The sequence below is a fragment of the Alnus glutinosa genome, chromosome 4 (genome assembly GCF_958979055.1).
Source record: "Alnus glutinosa chromosome 4, dhAlnGlut1.1, whole genome shotgun sequence".
Classification (NCBI taxonomy): domain Eukaryota; kingdom Viridiplantae; phylum Streptophyta; class Magnoliopsida; order Fagales; family Betulaceae; genus Alnus; species Alnus glutinosa.
Genome location: NC_084889.1, coordinates 27302367 through 27325458, shown reverse-complemented (window position 1 = coordinate 27325458; position 23092 = coordinate 27302367). Strand labels below are relative to the sequence as shown.

Sequence of the window (23092 nt, the reverse complement as noted above, 5' to 3'; positions counted from 1 at the left end):
TTATTGACTGGCTCGTGTAGACCAAAACTTCAAATAAAATAAATAAATAAAAAATACAAGGATTACAAACAATTTGAATGATGATGATAATCACATTTTAATTTTAGATCACTCTATCTTTGAACGATTCTCAGGTTGATCAGCTGGACATCCTAATTATGTATATAGGTGTGTATGTATAAATATTAAATATGTGTGTGTGTTTAATTTAGTATTCAATTAAGTTGAAAAGAAATAGAGTAAACGAATTGAAAGGTGGTGTAATGAGGCTTGCTTTGAAGTTTGTTGTGATGGTGGTGATGACAATGGCGGTTCTCACGTCGAGAGCCTCAGCATGGTGGGCTCCTGTTTGTTGCAAGCTAGACTGGGAATGCTGCTTACCTGCCAAAGTTAATCCCATGGGAGGATCACTACAACCTTAATTAAGTTTATGTTCTCATTGATCTGTCTTATAATAATTAAGTTGATTACCTCCACCTCCGGATTTAATGTTCATTAAACAAAAAGGTTTTCAGCATCGTATTTATTATTACTGATCAATAAAATGTTATAACTCATGTTGTTGTTGTTGTATTGTAAATAAAGCATGCAACGCGCATCATCAATTATATATTGTACGTATTTCTTAGTCTTAATTATTATTTTATTTTAGTACAGGTGGTAAGACACTTTGTCACATGAATTACCTTTTAGTTTCAAAAAGTATATGTATTGACCCAAAATATTCAGATCCTAATTCTGTCCAATATTTTATTTTAACGCCTCTCACAGTGCAACACATGTCCCACACGCTACATCATATTATTTAAAAATAAAAATATAAAAAAACAAAAAACAAAAAATATATTTTTTTCTAAATAAAAAAAAAAAGGATTATGGAGCCACCCCATATTTTATTTGTTAGTTTTGTTTTTTTTGTTTTTTTTTTTTTTTTTGTAATTATTTTTTCAATAATATTAATGCGGCATATGAGAGATCTGTCAATTGTAGATTGGTTTGACGTGTTTCTTCTTTAAAATATTGGACGGAATATAGACAAAAGTATCATCTGCGTCTTTTGGGTCAATAAAAATATGACGCCATAGTTGAAGCAAACTTTTGCGGTGGTTTTATTTTTGACGCCGTTTATAAGTATGACGCCATGCCCCTGCCTTTAATATTGCTTTATACAGAGATAAAGATAATCGAAGAATGCAAGTTGCAACTTAAAAAAGAAAAAGAAAAAATTGCAAGTTGCAGAGATAAGGATAAAAGAGAAATAATTAACGTTTGTGGTGTTATCAGTATGGATTTCCTTTGGCTGGTGGGTTTGATCAGAGATTCAAAGAGGAAGAATTGAAGAATACAAGTTGTAGAGAAAAGGATAAAAGAGGAGGTTGAAGACGCAGGGGTTTTTTTTAAAAAAAAAATAAAAAAATTATGAATAAGAAATTAATTACAAAAAAACAACTATACCAGTACAACAAAACATCTGAAACAAGGGCTACAAACCAGCATCATTAAGACTACAAATCAAGGGATGCATGTGTTTGCTGCACAACTCATTTACATAACCCAAGACATATTGGTAGGACTCGCGCATGTTGGTCCTACCATGCATATGGGTAATACTTGAGTGTAGCAAAATTTTTGGAAATCATCCGAAAATTTTGCTTATCGATGGCATTTCTGTAATTATAGTATAGCAAAATTTCCGGATGATTTCTGAGAATTTTGCTACTCCGTAGCAGTGCTCCATGCATATATCTCACCAATATATCTTGGGTTGCATAGAAGTTGTGTAAATGGATTGTGCGAAAATCATTTTCTACAAATCAAACCCTCTGCCTCCTACAATTAAAGCATCCAACAATTCCAACAAACAAAACCAACCAGCTCAGCACGAAGCCAACAGAAAGCAAAGCAAACCAGACTTCTAAACAAACAAGCTAGCAAAACCTTCAAAACAGCAACTCTGTTTTAAGGTTCCAATTACAGCACAAAGAAGCTGGTGTAGTTGAGAGTGTTACCTTCAAAACAGCGACTTGAGAGTGTTACTTGTTTGACTAACAGTAATCCATAACCTTTTTTCGTTCACATGCATCACTTAATTACGTCTATATTGTTTGTTCTCTTTGGTGCATTCCCAATCTCTCTGGCCTTACCGCCAACGAAGAAGGTGTTCACTCATTGATAAACCTCTAGGTTTCTGATCGCTGTTTTATCTCCTTTCAATATTTAGGGAAAAAAAAAAAAAAAAAAAACTGGATTTCTTGGTGTACTTGATACAAGATGTCTAGCTTACTATGAAGTCTACTTGAACCATCTCAGATCGATATGTGCTCCATGAATTCTGGAACAGTTTTTTAATTCCGTTTGGAATGTTCTTCGTCCCTGTCTAGAAGAAAATCTTGAGATCTCCGTTTCAGATCAGAGAGAGTGGTGGTATAATTAGAGGCAGGGGCATACAAAACCACCGCAAACGTTTGCTTCAACTTTGTTTGAGATTAAAACGACAACGCTTTACTTAAATTGAACTCCCTTACATCCAAGCCGTTCATGTGTTTTACGGCAAATCTGTTGTAGTTAGAGTAGCCAGATCATTTTTTTATTCTTCCAAATTTATATGGCTTTTAAAATGTATTAGATTGAAATTTAATAATGATTTTGAAAATCACCTCAATTTTAAGAGGATATAAAGATGGTCCTTAGCGTTACTAGTAAGGTATAGTATTAGTAAAGGTGTACAAACGAAGTGGTTATAACTCCTTTAAAACTGCTAACCGCTTATAATCGCATACAGCATAACCGTTTTCAAAAGGGGTTATAAATAACGACTTAACAATTATAGGGTTTGGGAAAAGCGAGAAAAGCGGTTATTACCGCTTATATATATATATATATATATATATATGGATAATTACCTTTTCCCCTTATGAACTACCAACTTTTACGCAAAGCCCCCACAAACTACCAACTCGACCAAAATAGAGTATTCAACTACCAAAAACAACAATTTTCCCCCCTTCCGTCAGTCAAAGGGGTTAAAACAAACGGTCAACAGGTCACATGACCGTCACACGTCGTTTTACCCTCATTTTCTTCTTCTTTTCCCCCATGAACTACCACCATCTTCCAACATGCCCCCATGTAAAACGGCACATGACACGTTGATTGTTCTTTTTAACCCCTCTAACTGACGGAATGGGGAAAAATGATTGTCTTTGGTAGTTGAATGCTCTATTTTGGTCGAATTGGTAGTTCATGGGGGCATCGCACATTTTTTGGTAGTTCATGGGGGGAAAAGGTAATTACCCTTATAATATAATATAATTTTGGATTTATTTGTATTTGGTTGTTTGGATTTGTTATGTTTTAGATTTGGATTTGAATTTTGGATTTGTTACTATTTTGGATTTTGGATTTAAAACCAGCACTTAAACCGGTCCAAAAGTTGCTAAAACGGTCCAAAATCGGCCAAAAACCCAAATTGAAAAGCGGTTATACAACTGCCGGGCAGTTATAAAAATAACCTCATCCGCCTAAGCAGTTAGCTGTTGCAGTTGGTAAAATGCAATAACCGCCTAGGCGGTTAACGGTTAACGATTTTAGTCAATAACTGCCGATTATAATCGTTTGTACACCCTTAATATAGGGTCTGTTTGTTTAATTTTGATATCTTTCAAGTTTTTGCTTTCTTATGGCATAATTCTACATTGCAATATAGGAAAGGCACGTAAATGCTAAATTTATTGTTTGCAAGGGCAACTAATTGATTATTATTTTTAGATAAAAGAGTACTTGATCAAATTAAAATAATAAAATCCAAAAAAGAAAGGGAATTCAAATTGGGTTGAAGTTTTTCTAATTCCGTCTATGAAATTGTTATTTTGCTCAATGGGCCGCCAGTCTTTTGATGGGCTTCAGTGGTTGGGCTCTCCATGCTGGATTATATATTCTTCCTTTCAGTAGGAGTTTTTGTTCGGCCTTGAGTGAGAATTCAAGGATGCATGCGACAAAAAATTCACCAAATCATATGGTGTCCAAGCCGATGCCCAAATTTAATTGCTGACTATACATGTCTTCTCTTTTGGATTTATTTATTTACTTTTAAAAAAAATTGGGTAAATTAATAAGAAATCGTGCAAGTGGTCCATTTAGTATTTTTTGTGTAATATTTATAGGGTGATACAAGTTGACATGTTACAGCAATAGACTTTATTTAAACCAAGCAACAATAGCTTGCTTGAATTAGCTTCCTCTTTTTGGGCTCTTTTTTATGCTCCTTTCTTGGATTTTTTTTAAAAAAATAAATAAATAAATAATTGACGGAAGTGGGATGGAAAGGATGGATTTGATTGAAAACATGGAAAAACACACAAAACAACTTATTAATGAATAAAAATCCAAAGAGTTATTTGAAAAAGGGTCGAAATCCAAGATGGCTGTTTGATATTTTCTCTGATAAGAAACCTCTCATTGCCACCTTTTTTTTTAATTGAAATATACTAATTTTTATTGAATAAACTTAATCACCTAGGAGCAAAAGCTCCCTAAATAAAATACCACAGATATAATTTGAAATTTCTTCAACCCAAACTTTATCTATGACACACAAAATAACCTCTCTTATAGCTACTTTCTTGAAACGATTGTTACAGTAAATCAAAAGTGAGGATGAAAAGACATTTCGATTTAAGGATAAATCATATTTCGCTCTTAGGTTTTTATCCAGCCATGTGTGTTTTATTTGACACGTCAGTGTTCATGTCAACACTCTAATAGCAATGCCTTATTAGCAGTGTCATATCAACCATCGAAAAAAAAAAAAAAAAATCAAATGACCCAACTCTAAACGTGTAAGACCAATTGATTCGTACCTTGTTTTGGCGTGAAACTTAAGCTTCATTTGTTTCGATGTAAAATGATTTTCGTCGTAAAATATTTTCAATGAAATTATTTATAGAAAAAATGATTTTCCCAAAATATTTCTAGCGTTTGACTTGTAGAAAAAACTCACCAACGGTGAAAACCGAAATTCGATAACTACTGCTAGAATCCGACGGTTGTTGCCAGATTCCGGCCAGAACGGCCAGAATCTTGCCATTATTGTCGAATTCCAGCCAGAACGCCCTGGATCCGGCCGTTCTCTTGCCAAATTTCGGTAAGTTTAGCCAAAATCTGGTCCGTTGGAATCTGGAAATGGCGGCCAGACGTCGCAGGATTTCGGCACTGGCAGGATTCCGATTGCCAACATTATTGCCAGAATCCGACGAGTGCAACCGAATTCTGGCAATCCAACAATAAAATTCGGGACCTTCGACGGTAGACTCGGGCTACCAATAAACTCCAATGTTCGGCCATAGAGGATTCCTGCAAACGTGCGGGAAAGAATAAAGAGTTTAAATTCGAAAAATGTTTTACTGTAAATCGTTTTTCAAAAATTAAAGAAAATTTTTACGGTCAAACTGAAAATGATTTTCGTTGATCATTATTTTCGCCTCCACCAAACACCGTAAAATGCCAAAAACATTTTTCAAAAAATATTTTACGCCAAAACAAACAGAAACAAAACCCGAGAACAAGATTTGGTACACACATACGCTCGTACTCAAAAACTTAGAAAAACAAAAACCCACGTTTTAGTCATTGCCCAACGTAATCAAAGAGCAAGATCCAATGCTCAGAGAACATAGTCCACAACCAACGATCATATATTATTCATCAAAATAATATGTATGTGAATATAAATATAGCTTTAATACAAAAAAGTATAGGTTAACTTTTAAAGCTCGAGTCTTTTTTATCAAAAGAAATATTTTAATAATAATACTAAGAACTTGCGCATTGTGCTAGTGAAAGACAGTCCATGCAATGACCCAAATTTTTCTGAAATATAAAGATGACAGGTAAAAAATGCAAGAAATGTATCAATAGGTCATGGTTTTAGAAATAGTAATAAACAAAAATCCAACTTGGTTAAGTAGTTTATCTGAAGAAAATCTATTCTTTAGGTATTATGCAAATATATAAGTCATGATCATTATAAAAACATAAAATAAATATTACGTCATCGAGTCATAACTATCCCTCATATAGCTTATTTGTACCCTTAACCCTCTTACAATAAAGTTTGGGTATTCCATACAACCTCAAGCTCTGGTACATCCCTGGCCGCAACCAACAGGCGATGCACATAGCACGATATCAACTAGTTGATCGACCGGGTTCGACTCTAAGTAACATCACTAATCCTAATGATACCCACAACTAGTGACCCCATCCTAATTGCGCTAGACACAATGCCACTTAGATCCAGTGTAAAAGTTATATTCTCAACAACTGGGCAATTGGTCAAATCTATATCAACTAGCATGCATATGTAACAAATGTTTTTTGCAATATTTTTCATATAATAGTTCATTGGTAGCCATGTCATCTTTATTTAAATTGTATGTAAATCATGCAGTTGGATGTCATATATTTTGATACATTCCAATTCAATCTTTAGGGCATACAACATAGGAATCATAACACAATTCCTGCTTATAAGAATATGCACATTTATCCTTTATCAAAATAGTCATGCTTGCAAAATTATTACTTTAATGTTTCACGTGCATTTACTTACCTTGCGCGTAAATTTCCCATCAAAGTCTCATTTGTTACCTTATCTCCATCTGCAAATGTTTCTTTATCATCAATTGGGTCCCCATAACATAAACTTTAATCTAACGCTTAAAACCTTAAAGGTCTCCGTTCTACTCTAACCGTTTAAACCGCGTTCGAATATCTGTGCCCCACGTTTGAATGACAACATAGATTATAACGCCCAGATCGTCTTCTCCGAATTTTTCCTCTAACCAATCTCCCATTTTTCACCTTCCAAAACATCAAAGATGTCCCATTTTCACCTTCTAGCACTTAAAGTCGCGATATTGACATTTTTTAAAATTAAAGATCGTACCATTCTTTTTTCCTCTTCAATTTTTTTGAAAACCCATGCATGCTTCACACTACACATACAACTCACAGTTGCAGATTAGTTTACAAGCAAACCAATTGGGGTAAAAGGTCTATATCTTGTTATTTTGACATCAGATGGAGGAAATATTGGTGGATTTTGAGAGCTTTTCTCAAAGGTGTACAAAAGTCAAATTTCATGTTAATTTTTCAATTCCAACATTTATTGGGAGGATTTGTGTGCTTGTGTTTGTTAATTTTGTGACTCACTATACCACAATACAGCAGTTGGTATTAGAGCCAAGATTATTTTCTATCATGGTGCGAAAAAGAGTACATTGAGGAGGAAACATATATGCAACTATTGGTGATGTGTATGAGCGCGAAGAGGCAACATGTGGTAAACAACTGACGACATATTTATAGTGATTGGAGGAGTAACTTGTTTGCTTTGGTGGTTAGTTTGAGTGATTTAGAGATCAAATTGGTGCACAAATTGGGGCTCTAACCGAACAATTTGTCTCCAGGGATGGTGCTAACTGTCGGGACCATCAACCAAATTTATGTATTGTGGAGGAGGATGATGAGTGTATCATTGAAGACACGACTTCAACAAAAGGAGGGAAGGCTTGATGTGATCTAGGTCAGTTGCAGGCCACCTTGACTGTTGTTAGCAAGCTTCAAATACATAATTTAGCCCCTCAAACTATCATTCTTTTTTTGAATAGCGCTCCAAACTATCAAGGCTTACACTCTAGCCCCCAAAACTACCAAAATCTTTGAAAAATGTCTATTTTTGTGAAATATCTCCATAATACCCCTCGTACATGTCATTTTTCAATTAAAAAAAAAATAAAAATTATAAAAAATTCAAAAAATTTAAAAAAAAATTAAAACAAAAAAAAAAACTATTTTTTTTTTAAAACAAAAATATTGCGATTGACTGGAGGACATATTTCTTCTTTCCAGTATCGTCATTGGGTACAATGCACGCCTGCAGCTCAGCGAACTCATCTCCTCCTCTCCAAATGCGGACATGGCTAATTTTCTATCCTCTGATGTTTATGATATTGATCTTTTGAAGATTATGAATGATTCCAATCTGAATTTTTTTTTGTTATAAATGATGAGCAAGTCTATCATCGTTGTGGAAGACCTGGATCGCTTTCTGATGGAGAAATCAACGTTCATGAGTTTGTTCGTTAATATTCATATCCATTTTCCTCTGTGATTTTTTGGCATTCAAAACGTTGGCCAATAGCTACCTGGGGCTTAAGGATCCCAAGCTTTTCTCTCAGGTGGAAGGTATTTTCCAGAGCGGGGCTAGCTTGAGCTCAGCCAAAATCAGCGAGCTAATGATTGCAAATCGGAACTCGTTAAGCCAGGCTATAAAATCGGTCATCATTGCGTTGTAAACGGACGATGATCGAAGGGGTGTCGGGAAGATCGGATCACGATTGAGAAATAACGCCACCCCAAACACCCATCTTTTTTTAAATTAAAAAAAAAAAAAAAATAGTTTTTTTTTTATTTTTTAATTGAAAAATGACACGTAATAAGGGTATTATGAGGATATTTCGCCAAAATGAGCATTTTTCAAAGACTTTAATAGTTTGGGAGGGTCAAAATGCAAGCCTTAGTAGTTTGAGGGGCCATCTAAATAAAATGTAGTAGTTTAAGGGCCTAAATTGTATTTTTTCCATTTTCTATCAAGTTCTTTTAATAATCACTAAAAAAAAAAAAAAAAAAAAAAAAAAAAAAAAAAAAAAAGAAAAAAGAAAAAAGAAAAAAAAAGTTCTTTTTTAATAATGACTTTACCGGTGGGTTTCATACTTGTCCACTTCACACATTCAACAATGCATTTTCAGTCCAAGTCACTCTTTTTAATCAAAAAGAAATTTGAGTAACTATAGATTATTCAATAATGTGATTTCACCTCAATCATCATTTTTTTTTTTTTTTTTTAGAAAAATGTTTGGTTTCATTCTCTTATGTATCTTTTGTCCATCTTAATATAAGATATGTGCAAATTTACTATTAAATTTATAAGACCACGTATAAATTTCACATATTTAATAAAAAATTTACAATTAAAAAAAAAAAAAAGTGTTAGAGAATGACACCACACATCTCTTCTTTTTAACTTATATGCGTCCATATAGATTGCTCTATATCACGATTTAACTATATTTCCATTTTCTACTAAATGATGGCTATATTTGCTCAAGGAATTGTCACCTGGGTTTTATAAATCTTTTGAATAAATCTCCAAAAAAAAAAAAAAAAATCCAGGTTTAGAGATCATGCATGGATAATTAAAAAAAATATATATTTATTTTTCTTTTCCAAAAAAATAAAACTTTTTAAATTTCCACCCCTTGGTTTTTTTTTTTTAATTCTTAGTTTTAGTTTTTTTTTCTTTAAGAATTTTTATTTTATTTTATTAAAGGTGTTTTCGTCATTAAGGAAATATTGATAATTTTTTTTTTTTTTTTTTTTTTATTTATTATTTTTTTTTTTTTTATCAATATAGGTTCTAATATCGCTTAATCGCTTCTTGTTGGATGATTTACATATATATTCTCATTCCGAGAAATGCTTGATTGTACACTCTCATCCCACTCCTATCCTACTCTTGTTTACTTGGACCAATAATGTAAGAGATAGTGAAGAGAGTGTAGTGGGACCCATTTTTTTTAACAATATTATTGGTCCAAGTAGGCAAAGGTGGGGTAAGATTGGGATGAGAGTGTACAACCAAGCATTTCTCATTCCTTAATATATCTTGGCAGAATGGGACATTCCTCGATCGATCTACTGAATATTAACAAAGAATATTGAGACCAGGTTTGGGCAACACTTAATTAATCTAAGAAATAAATAATTATTTTATATTTTAAATTACTCGTTAATATTTTTATTTTTATTTTTTTCTTAAAAAAATTATTATCATACAAACATAGCTACCCATTCTAATTTAGCTGATTGAACTAACCATTTAATTCAAAATGCAGCCTCACAATAAGAATTTGTTTTATTCCTTGACTATACAAGAAAGTTCTGGCTGGAGAACTATTGTTAAACCCAATAGAGCAGACCCAAAATTTAGCAAAAAACTTTAGGAACATCCAATACAAATGGAGAAAATAGCTCTGATTTAATGGTTACTATTTTGTCACTTCATGAATATATATTGTTATATCATTCAAAATTTTAAATGATATGACATCATGTACACCGTTAAATACAACAAAATTTAGGCCACATTTGATACGCATGAACGATAATTACTTATGAATATGAAGAAGTATTACCAGACATACAAAAAGTTTGAATGAAATGACAATTTTTATTCATTCGTTTGGTGACAACACATAAGTGACAAAATTTTCTATTCGGGATGGCGAATACAAATAGTTTTTATATTTTGTGTCGCAAAGAAAATAATGGTATTTTGAAAAACTAATTTTTAAGGCTATTTCATTTTCAGAGAAGTAGTTGTTCCTTACCTTTTTTTTTTAAGGGGAATAAATATTTAATATGTTCTCAATAGTACATGCGCAACCATAACATAGGTTTAATTACTGTAATTAATGAGTCGAGCTCCAACCCCACACGGCCAATTAAGGGAAAGCTGGTTTCAAAACTGATGTATGTTGATAGAATAAGGAGCATGACTCGAGTAATGCTACATGTCATACCCATGTCCCTCTTGTGTCCCTCTAAAAATGAGGTGGCTTTTAAAATCACCATTGAACTTGTGATTGATCAAAATTGAATTTTGATCACATGGTGATTTTAAAAGCCACATCATTTTTAGAGGGACACAAGAGGGACATGGCTATGACGTTTAGAATTAGTCAGCATGACTCTCCATCAGGACATATATATTCCTTTTTTTTTTTTTTTGGTAGATTACAAACGGAGCCTTATAAATTACACATGTAATTGCTCTTTCTTTTTCTATTTTCTCAAAAAATGAGTAGGCCCTACCCAGGTGGTGGTTCCAGGAAAATCAGGAAGCGAGGACTCAAGTTCAAGCTTTGATCGTCACCAATGACGTATTATCCATCAAACTATCAAGTGGGTGGATTGTTTTTTCCATTACTCCAATTTATTTGCTCCTTATTATACGTCAAGTGGGTGGACTGTACTTGCTCCTTAATTAATCCTCTTTTTCTTTTCTTGTTATTGTTCATCCAGTGCTGAGTTTCGCTACAGATCGATATACTTGGCACAACAAAGAAAAGAGTAGTAGATACACAGAGAAGGCAAGTGATGGCTTTGCGTGAATTACTTTTGCAACAACTACTGCTACTTGGGGTCATAATTTTAGCAGCATCAAAACCCGATTTAATCTGCAACAGAACATGTGGATTGCTTCATATTCCGTATCGATTTGGAACAATAGAACTAGAGAGCTGTTATCTCATCACTTGTGTTGACTCAACACAATTTCTGGGCCTCAGTAATGACTTAAAAGACCTAGACGTATCATTGGAGGGTGAAATTCGAGTCTCAAGCTTCATAGCCCGTGATTGCCCCAACGAGCCCGGGCATAACGCCAACAACAGCTATTACCAGCAGCTCCCTTTGCTAAAGCACTTTCTCATCTCATATACGAAGAACAAGTTCATTGCAGTCGGTTGCGACACGGTTCCTGTTATTACTGGTGCATTGGCAGAGGCCGAGAGTTACGCGGCTGGATGCTTTTCACTCTCCGACAGTTTCCACATTGTTGATAACGGGTCTTGCACTGGCATTGGTTGTTGCCAGACTTTTATCCAAAAAGAAATGAGTAGTTTTGTTGTGACTGCTGGGAGCTTGCTCAATGATCACTCCGCAGTAGGCAACTTCAATCCATGTAGCAATTTCAGTTTCGTAGCCGAAGAAAAAGCATACAACTTTTTACAGAACAGACAGACTGTTCCTGCGGTTCTTGATTGGGCAGTTGCGAATGAGACATGCCCAGATGCTCGGAAAGATTTGACAAGCCATGCATGTAAGGCAGCGAATAGCGAACGTTACAGTTCCACCAACGGTTCTGGTTATGGTTGCAAAGGTAATGATATACATTTGGTTGCATAATATATTACAAATTGGTTGTATTGCTACTGCACTGTACGTGTTTCAGAGATTAATGAGTGCGAAGAAATTCCAAACCCCTGCAACAAGAGATGCGCCAACATTCCGGGGAGTTTCAAATGTAGTTGTCGCAAGGGGTACGAAGGTGATGGGATGAAAAATGGAACAGCGTGCCTTTCTATAGTCAGCCAATTTAGTAGGATCGTCGCTATTGAACTGGGTAAGTATATATAAGAATACTCTTCCGTAAAATATTTTCTGAAAAATATTTTTGATATTTAATGCGGGCGAAAATAATAATCATCTTGAAAATGATTTTCGTATGACTAAAAATGCTTAATAACTTTCGAAAAACGATTTATACATTTTAATTTTGTAACTCATTTTCCCCAGACGCATTCGACCCTAACGACAGACGCAACAAACCTTCTCTTGTCTTATCGTTCAAGCTCAACCGCACAACTCCTCTCTCTCTCTGCTAGCCTCTCAGGTAATCTCATCTCTCTCTCTTAGAATATCTATGGATTTGTCTACGTAGATTTGGAGCTCGGAAAATACATCTCTGATCAGTGATCAACAAACCTTGCACCTGCAAAATTCTGTTGCTTAGCCTCTGTTTTTTGTACCTGAACATGGTTCATTAAAGAGTAGTAATTGACCCTCTTATTTTGAACTATCTAGACAAATTGGTATGCTTTATTTTGCTTGAATGAGATAGTCAATTCATTAATTTGAAACAATTTAAGTGGTTTATTTTGTCAGTGTTTCTAAATTTATTGTCTCCTTTATACTTCTACAGAGGATAATCCTGTTATTGGTTACGGTATTATGGTGCTTCTATAGTTTGTATATCTTCTTTTTCAATACAATTAGTTTCCGTTATTGTCTTAACATGCACTTTTTACCTTACATATTCAAAAACATTTGGACGCTGTTTGGTCAAATCTACATGTCTTATGGTTACATGGTGTACTTAATTTCTAGTTGAAGCTGTATTGAGATTTAACTAGCAGGAAAGAATGTGCTCCATACATTTGCCTCTATATTGGCATATATAGACTGTGAAAGCTAATTACTCGATCTTTGCTTGAAGTATTGTTAAAAGCAATGATCCATAAGAGTTGTTAGAAGTGACCATTAAGGTGGGCATTTTTTTAGTTAAGAAGAAAAATACTTGGCATCTTTCAGACCTAGCTAGCAATGTTATTTGGAATCTTTGCTGTTTATTGTTAGTGTACACACCTCAGAGACACATAAGGAAAGTCCCACACATGCAGCGCCCCATGTACCCGCACATCACTCCAGCCACACAGCAGAGCTGTAAACCACAAATCACGCCAATTATGCATTAGCCGATCATAGCATTAACACAGCAATCCCAGCCAATCCCAACACAGCTGCCAACATCATGAAAGAAAGGAAAGAATCACAGCAGCATAAGGAAAGTGGTGCTGCTGTGATCTCAAATCTTTCTGCGACGTAACTTAGCCTGCTCTCCCTGTAATCACACAATCACATTTACTCGTTGTATTAGCTGTGTACATAGACAATTCTCTCTATATATATTGAATGTAACATTGATAACAATCATGCAATAAAGCTGCAAAATTCTCTTAGCTTTCAAATTCTTTTTTGGTATCAGAGCCCCTTTAGGCCAAAGCCCTCATTTGTTTTTCAATCCTTTTCTATTTCAAACCTCCCATGCTTCCTCATCAGCTACCGCAACCACTGCATCCCCAACCCCTGCCTTCACTCTCCCAAACCTTACTCCTTTTACATCTATCAAGCTTGAGGGTCCAAACTATCTTTCCTGGACTACTCAACTTGCTCCTATTTTGAAGACTCATGATCTAATGGGCATTGTGGATGGTTTTGAACCCTGCCCACCTCAACTCTTGCATGGTGATGATGGCAAGGAAGTGCTAAATCCTGCCTGTTCCATTTGGCAGAAAAAGATGTTAGAAATATTTAACATATTATTTAAATTAACATGCGCATCGGAAATAAATAAAACGGATCTAAGCTTACCTCTAGCCATATTTGTTCAAGCGTTTTCCCGATCTATCTAAAGAACAAGAAAAAGTTATTTTAGGGATCTTCTAACCTATGTCTATGACTGAATTGCCGTACTGATGGTGTACACAGGCTATTAATTTATAGGCTAGGTCAGGGACTCTCAAATATGGTAAATACCGTATTGTTTCTCCAATCAAGGAAACAATATTATTAATTGATTTAAATCAATTAAACGATTCAATTACGGTAATCTAAATTAATAGAAATTATCATAACCATAATACTGTATATTATATTTATAATAAATATAACAAACACCGTATATGTGGCATATAGGCCATATATGGAAATAATATCTTACAAAAGGACCAATATGTCTAGAGTTGGATTAATGTCCATCTTAGTGAATCGGTTCTCTCTACAATCTATGGCCTCCAAACTTCTCAACAAGTTTGGACTTCTTTGGCAACCAAATTTGCCTCTTCCACTCAGTCTCATGTCTCACATTTGAAGCGCCAGCTTCAAACTCTCAGGCAGGGCTCCAAGTCCTGTTCTGAATACTTGAAGAATGCTCAATCCTAGTCTAATCAACTTGCTGCTATTGGGAAGCCCATTGATGATGAGGATCTCATTTCCTACATCATTAGTGGACTTAACCCCTCCTTTAATGCCTTTGTCACACTCTTCTCCATGACTTCCAAGGACAAAGCTTCCTCCTTCTCAGATTTCCAGGATGAATTACTTTCTCATGTAATGCTGCTCAATCAACAGCAAGGAATTGCATGAGATGGTAGCAACTTTGCACTGGTCATGCAGAAATAGAATCGGCCCTTCAAACCTAGAACTCCAAACTATAACAGGAAGTTTAAGAGCACCCCATTCAACAGATTTCCACCCAGATCAGGTCCTCCCAAGAGCTTCAATCACCCTGGTGGTCAATCAGCTACTCAACAGCAGACATCCTCCCCTCAACAGGGCTTCTCCTTCAACAACTCTAACTGGTTTCCTTGCCAAATCTATGTTTTATTTTTCTTTGGTAAGGAAAACTTTCTAGTTTTTGAATTTCGAGGACGAAATTCTATTAAGAGGGGAAGATTGTAATGCCCCAAATTTTATTTATAATTGGTGCAATATTATGTTGTCAGTGATATAATATTGTTGGATTAATAATATTAACAATGAGACGAATTAGACACGAAATGGACTTAGATTGATATTTTTAATTAATTAAATTAAAATAGTAAAAATATGAGATAAAAATATTTGCGGTAAAAAGTTAATTAGTAAGTTTTAAATAAAATATCTACGGATTAACCCAGGTTATATTAACTAGGTAAAACTTAACCTTAGATTAATTAGATATTTTACTTTTAAACTCTGGTTAGATTAACCGAAATAAATTTAACTAGAGTTAGTAAAAATATCTAAAGAATATATTCCTTGCAATAATTATTAGATGACTTATCTTACCTTGTGACTTATCCCTCACGTCACTCAACTTGTTGATCAAGTTTGAAAATTCTATAAAAAAAAACGGAATATATGTTCTTTTTATTTTATTCTTCCTTCTTCCTTTATTTCTTTTCTTATTCTTCTTTTTCCTTCATTCTTCTCTGTTCTTCCTTTCAACGGCCAGTATGAGAAAAGAGAGGGAGAGATCAGAGAAGAGAGGCAGAGATCGTGAGAAAGGGAGAATCACTGAGAGAAATTGAGAGACCGAGAGAGAGAGATTCAGAGACTGATCGAGAGGGAGAGAACCCGGGTGAGACCCGATGAACCCAGACCCACGTCCGTGGGTCAGTACCATTGACCGACCGGAAGCTCGATTTCTGGTGGGACGACGGCGAGCTGACGGCGTCGTCCAGCAGAGCAGAGGCTGATTTCCGATGAGACCCGAGACCCGAGTGACTCAGAAGCAGAAACCGTGCAAAACGGCCGGTGGGTGGTGTTAGGCGACACTGACAGAACCAAGGAGCCGATCTCCGGCGGTTTAAGGGCACGATTTCTGGCGATCGGAGATGATTTCCGGCGTCTGGACAGAGGATCATTCGTTGATGATCTTTCTGGTAGATTTTCTGTAGTTTCTGGTGATTTTATTCCTGAGTTATTATGGATTATTTTCTGTTGTTAATTGGACTTGATTCACAGCCGGATGAGTGCCATGATTTTGTTGATTTTGGTGATCTGCCCTGTGTTTTGGGTGTGTATTGTTCCGGCAAATGGGTTATTCAGTGTTGTGTTGGCCGATTATTGTCTTGATGTTATGGGTGTGTAAATTTAGGCAAAACTCGTGTTAGATGGCAATGGGTATTTAGTGTGTGGAACCAAGTTGTATACCCGGTTTTATTCGCGTAGTTGAGTTCTTGTTTAACTATTGTGTGTGTGGTAACCGATTATGGGTAGGTTGGGTTTGATGTCTTTGGGTCAAACCCGTGGGGTTGAAATTAGGAGGTGACCCATGTTTAGCCATGTGATTTTCAAAGTTTACTGTTTGAGTTTGAATTGTGGATGATTACTAGTAGTGGTTTTGTTGACATATTTTTATTGTAAATGATTATTATGTTAGTAGGATTCAGGAATAATTTTGGAGTGAAGGTTTTGGATTGGGTATATTATGGATTTGATGTTGTTTGAGGAATTTGGTTAGTTAGTGGGTAAAATAGTTTTAGTTGATTCTTTGGCTATGGGTGTTGGCTGTGTTTTTGTTGAAATTTCTTACGATTGAGGTTTTGGTCTATTAAAGTAGTGATGCTAATTTATGAATATAAGTTATGCTGTAAATTGGATAGAGATTTTGTATATAGAATATATATATATACAGGATATTTTAAATTTTAGGATATTCTTCTAAGCTCCTTCTTTCGAATTATTAGGTAAAAGCTCGATCTCGATGCTAATGGATAATCCAGGTAAGGGGATACAACACCGAAAAACTCCCAACAAGATTTTATTACAAATCTTTTGAAAAAGTGTTGGGAAATTTTACAAAGCGTTTGCTTATGTGATATTTAATGCCAAACTTTATTACTCATATGTTATTGTTCAAGAATTTTGCGTATAAATCACAGATATGATTAAGAGCATATTTTAAAGTTATGATTTATGCATAATTACAGTTATAATTAAGAGCATTTTCAAAGTTATGGATTATGCATACTTATAGTCATGAAAAAGAGCATTTGAAAGTTAAGATTATAGAGCATTTCGAAGTATATGATTTTATTCAAGAATACAGTGTTAAAAGAAAAGAGGATTTAAAGTTTAAATTCTGCACATGACTACAGTTATGAAAGTGGCTCTTACAGTTTTGAAATAAAGTATACAGATAAAGCAGAGCCTACAGTATTACAGAAAACGTTCATGTGCAGTAATTGTTTAACCCTGAGGCACTATTACAGTTAGGATTGATACCTATAGGGTAGCATGGCAAGCATACCGTAAGTCGGTGTGTGCTACCACCTGAGGTTGGCCTTCACCTAGGGAAGATCCCCAACTCGATACGGCTCTCCCCCGTGACGACAGGCTGAGTCCATAGGTCTGTGTGACAAAAGCCAACGTGCTCCGCTCACGGGTAACAGCGGTTTAGAGTGTGTAAAGGATTAAACCACAGATAAAGGTTTAAAGAGAAAACTGATAAAAAGAATTTACTAAATCATTAGAAAATTTGTTTAATTGTTCATCTTGTTAATCTGCATAAACTGTCATTCTTATGCCATTATTCATATTCTTTAAATTTTATTTAATTGTTCATATGCTATGCCACCTGTCCTAAAACAATACATTTCGTTTTATGAATCATGTTTTAACTTGTGTTGCCTTATAAAACATAAACAGTCTAGCATATCATTTCTTAAATAATTTTCTTAACTTGAATTTTCAACTTATACTCAATCTAAAATTACATATCATATTCATACTCTTAAACATCATCATAATTCTTAATGTACTCAAAAATACTCAAGTCATCCTTAATAAATTAAAATCAACATACAAATGGATCAGGTTGTAAAACAATTTACATTATGCAATTCATTATATTTGTAATTAATTCTTATCAGTGAGTAGAATAAATCTGTCATTATGCATGACTAAAGATTATGGCATAAAGGTTTATAGCATGTTTTATTTCCCCTGGTGTTGTATTTTCCTTACTGAGTTGTCGAACTCACCCATTTTTCCCTCAACCCTTTTCAGATGACCTAGTGAGACAATGTCATTTCTTGATATTGGCGCAGACCTCACTAAGAGCAATAGATCATTGTGGGCTGACTAGATGTTTACTTCTTATAGTAAGTTTCTTTGGAATTTCAAGACGTTGTAAAGAATTATTAAAAGATAGAATTTATTAACTAGATAAGTAAGTTTCAGTCTATATATGTTTTAAATGCGCGCTTCCATTTAAATGGTTTTAGTACTCAAACTCACGTTTCCCTTATATCCCAAAACGGGGGCGTGACATAATGTGATAATGATATTAACAATACTTATTTTGTATCATTATATAATCAAGTGTGATCTAAGTTCTAACAATATATTATGATCTAACAATTCATTTTATTAAAGTTAAGTATGATCTAGCCATTTATATGATATTAAATCTCATATTATATGGCACAATATATAATGTAATAATCATATGATCATGACATTCTTACAAAGATCATTTCATATTTAACACATGAATCACAAAGTCAAAATTATTTACTATACAACAACACTACCAATAGTAAAAACATCAAATTAAAAATCAATAACGTGTTTCTTATAATCACAAATTAAGTATAATCATTAAAATTTATACCATTAGATTATATGATTATATGTATAATCACTAGAATTTATATGAAATGCATATGATCTAACAATTTATATGATATTAAATCTTAAGTGATATGACACATTATATCTTTATTATATAATGTAAGAATCATATCAACAATACTTATTTTGTATCATTGTATAATTAAGTGTGATATAAGTTTTAACAATGTACTATGATCTAACAACCATATGTGATATGATTTAACAATTCATTTGATTAAATTTAAGTGTGATCTAACAATTTATATGATATTAAATCTCATATCATATGGTACAATGTATAATGTAATAATCATATCAACAATACTCATATCATATTGTATTAATCATAATTCATAACTATATATAATTAAAAATTAAGCTATAACAATAAATTATTATAGCCACATAATGACGTAGTCACATAAGTTATAACGATATAACTACGTAAGTCATAACTCATAAGTATACAATTCACATTAAGTAACTAATATAAATTATAATGATTAAGTATCTAGTGACTTAGATAATTTTGATACATACTTGATACTAAATTTTATAAGTTAGGACCATTAGATATTAGGGAAGTTAGGATAAGTATGATTGATAATAATCCTATGGTCCAATTTCCTATGTATCTAAATTATAATGATAATGCTTATCTAGTTATATTATATAATATAAATATTATTATTAGATACTAAGAAAGTTAGGATAAGTATAATTCATAATTTTCATATTATATTATAAATAATCACATATTATATAATGTGAATCATAATTCATAACTATGTATAATTAAAAATTAAGCTATAACAATAAATTATTATAGCCAAATAATGACATAGTCACATAACTACACAAGTCATGAGTCATGACTCATGACTCATAAGTATACAATTCACACTAAGTAATTAATATAAGGATTAAGTATCTAGTTACTTAGATAATTACTTAAATAATTTTGATATATACTTGATACTTCTAGTTTAAGTATAAAATTTAACAGATCAATTAATTAAGTATAAATGTATAATTAATTAATTATATCAATATCAAAATATAATATGATAGAAAAATGACTCTTGCACAATAGTTGTATAACTATTGTGCAAGATTTTAGAGATATGGGTAGGTCTCATGTGATGGGTTCTACCACATGAGTCCCAAGTGAAATTCATCTCATATCTCTAGAGTGGGCACCAATCACTTCTCGATATGATAATATGTAACTTATAAGTTAAAATTAATTATTTTTAAATATAAATAATAATTTTTTAATTAAATTATAGGCTTATTAGTAATTATTTATGAATTCGATCTGACCGTTTCAATTTTTACGTGGTGGTTTTGGTTCGAGGACCCAACATGATCCTATTTGTGAGACCCCCTCCTATTTTTACGATAATACAATAAAAGTCAAATGTGCCCATGTTGCATAAAAACATGTATATTTAAAGAGTAATGATTCGCTATCACCTAAATATACAATTTTTTACCACCTTGTCTATGTGACAAAATAGTCTCTCACTTTAATTTATTTTTTAAAAATTAAAAAACTCATAAAGTAATGGAGGACTACTTTATCACATAGGTAAGTTGATAAAAAATTATATATTTGAGTGGCATTGAATTATTACTCATATTTAAAAGGGATATCATTGTCCCTTGAGGGAATCTGGCGTCTCCAAATAAGAAGAATGAAAAGAGAGGTGCATGCATGTGTGTAAACATGAAAGAGTAGGAGACCCACCCAACCACCTAGGACATGTTTTGCTGTTTCTCTGTGGAGAATTAATTACTCTTCAGTGGAAAATTAATGACTCTTCAGTTATTTCCTCCATCTGTTTATCACGACGTTTAGGCTCCCTTCTGATTTGATAGCATCCAGTCGTAGACAATGAAAATGCACTGTTGTGTCAGGCTGTATTCCATTTCGATAAGTGATAGAATTAAAAATTAAAATATTTTAAGAAACAATTATTTTGTCTCTCTTTTTTTTTTTTTACGCATATTTTCTCAAAACTTAATATATACTAAATTTATTTTTTATATATTGATTTAATCTTCAATCTAAATATATTTATTATGGAAGCTTTGGCCACCCCTATCTTAATAAATTACTTATTCATCATTTGGCCTAATTAATAAAAATTAAAAAAATACTATACATACTCTCAAGAGCTTATTTCTTTCTTATCGTACATGCCAGTGAAAATCATGCATGATTGAATTTTACATATGCTATTATTTGTTATTTTATTCTATGGTGATTCTCATTGCAACGTATACAGTACGTGCACCACTCATAAAATTTTTTGGCTAGGACACTGTAAGTCTCCTTGTCAAAGTCAAGCTCATCAATGAGAGCAGCTATGCCCAATTCACCAACAACATGAACCCATAATTGTACGAATCCAATCAATATCAGTGACCAAGAGCTTGTTTGGCAATAATTGTAATTGTAAAATATTTATTTAATTAATAGCAAAGAGCGATTGATATAATATAAAATATAAAAAAAAATTAAAATTATTTTATAAAAAGGTCAAAAAAATTTATTTTATAGTGAATTTTTTTTATTTACATAATAATAAAAAATTATTGATGTGATATAAAAAATACAATTTTTTTTTTATTTGACTTTTTTGAAAAAAGTGAAAAAAATAGAAAAAGAATAAAAATTGTTTGCCAAACAAGCTCCAAGTCTTCTTTACTAGCTTCAATGGCGCCATACTGTGCCCCTTTACCAGCTTTTAGAGCAAAACATCAATTTTGCTTTTCCAGTTCAATTATTGATCGCATGCCCCATTTATGTCCTCCTTTATTTCTTTCTTCCTCTTACACCTCCCGAGTTATGAAGGTTTCTTCTCATTTTTGCCTTTCAAAGCACTAAAGCAGGCATCAGCAAAGGCAAGGGGGTGAGTCTGGGTTTGGGTCGGCGATGGCCACTGGCAAGTCAACGACGACGACATCAGCAAGGTGGGGCTGAAGAGAGGGCCTTGGATGCCCGAGGAGGACGAGCCGGACTACTACGCTGTAGTATCTCACGAGCTGGGCGAGCCCAGTGCCCGATAAGGCACTCGGCTCGTCAAAAAAACCGAGCTTGAGCTTGAGCTTGTATTAGAATTTACTCTTGCCGAGTCGAGCCGAGCTCAACATTCAATATCCATCACGAGCTCGAGCTTATGAACATTCTCCACGAGTCGAGCTTAGACAACTACTATTCATCCAAGCTCAGCTCATATATATACATGCCTAGTCACCAATGATGTCGTACGTATTGTACATCAAACTATCAAGTGGGTGGATTGTTTTTTCTATTACTCCAATTTATTTGCTCCTTATATACCAAGGGGGTGGACTGTACTTGCTCATTAATTATCCATTTCTTTTCTTGTTATTGTTCGTCCAGTGCTGAGTTTCGCTACAGAGATCCTTGGCACAACAAAGAAAAGAGTAGTACGTAGACACCCTGAGAAGGCAAGTGATGGGTTTGCGTGAATTACTTTTGCAACATGTACTACTGCTAGTTGGGGCCATAATTTTAGCAGCATCAGAACCCTATTCAATCTGCAACAGGACATGTGGATCGCTTCATATTCCGTATCCGTTAGGAAGTGTGTTCGAAACTCCAATTGTTTTTGCATGAAATTTTATTTGTAATAAAACATTGTTGTTTATTCACTAATTTATTTAATGAATATAGGGCATATATAGATGTTTGCATGTATACTATTGATTACTAATTATTCTATCATATACATTTAAGGTCTCTAATTTACATCAAATATGACTTAGGTGTAATTAATAAAATTATCATACAGAATATCTAATTCATAATTTATTAAATAGTTTATAAGTTATTGTTCTTAGTCTTTAATGGAACTAGGCATTTCACTGGACAAGGCTAAAACACGTACATTAATTATGATAATCTATCTTGAGCATGTGAAGTAGACAATTCGGGATGACATATTGGTGTGGATACAGTGCACTAAACAAGCCATATGAGTCATCATTATTTGATTAACACTATTAAAAGAATGATGTACATTCACGACTACTTATAACATTGGTTCTAAGTTCTAAGAGGATCACAAACTCAAATGTGAAGGAAATGTCATTTTGATGGATTTAGGAGTGAGATCTTTATTGTGGTCAAAATTCTTGATGTGTTGGATGATCAAATGTAGCATTATGGGAGCACTATTCTCAAGAATAAATCGAGATCATTTGATTAAATCAA

At 33.6% G+C, this 23092-nt stretch overlaps 1 protein-coding gene across 5 annotated transcripts; it reads left to right on the top strand.

Moving 5' to 3' along the window:
- The first annotated feature begins 11119 nt into the window (after positions 1-11119).
- LOC133865905 (wall-associated receptor kinase 2-like) lies at positions 11120-22576 on the top strand. Of its 5 annotated transcripts, XR_009899828.1 has the most exons (7): positions 11120-12004; positions 12077-12247; positions 12421-12517; positions 16917-16952; positions 18238-18332; positions 21734-22145; positions 22259-22576. XR_009899828.1 is itself a non-coding variant. In XM_062302421.1 (5 exons), exons 1-3 carry the CDS (start codon positions 11221-11223, stop codon positions 12507-12509), a joined length of 1044 nt encoding a protein of 347 aa, XP_062158405.1. In that variant the 5' UTR covers positions 11120-11220; the 3' UTR covers positions 12510-12517; positions 16917-16952; positions 18238-18428. The 5 variants fall into 5 exon arrangements, 2 of the variants coding, with proteins under 2 accessions (XP_062158405.1, XP_062158406.1); XR_009899830.1 differs by lacking the exon at positions 18238-18332 and having other exon boundaries at positions 21745-22145; XR_009899829.1 differs by lacking the exon at positions 18238-18332.
- Positions 22577-23092: the final 516 nt, after the last annotated feature.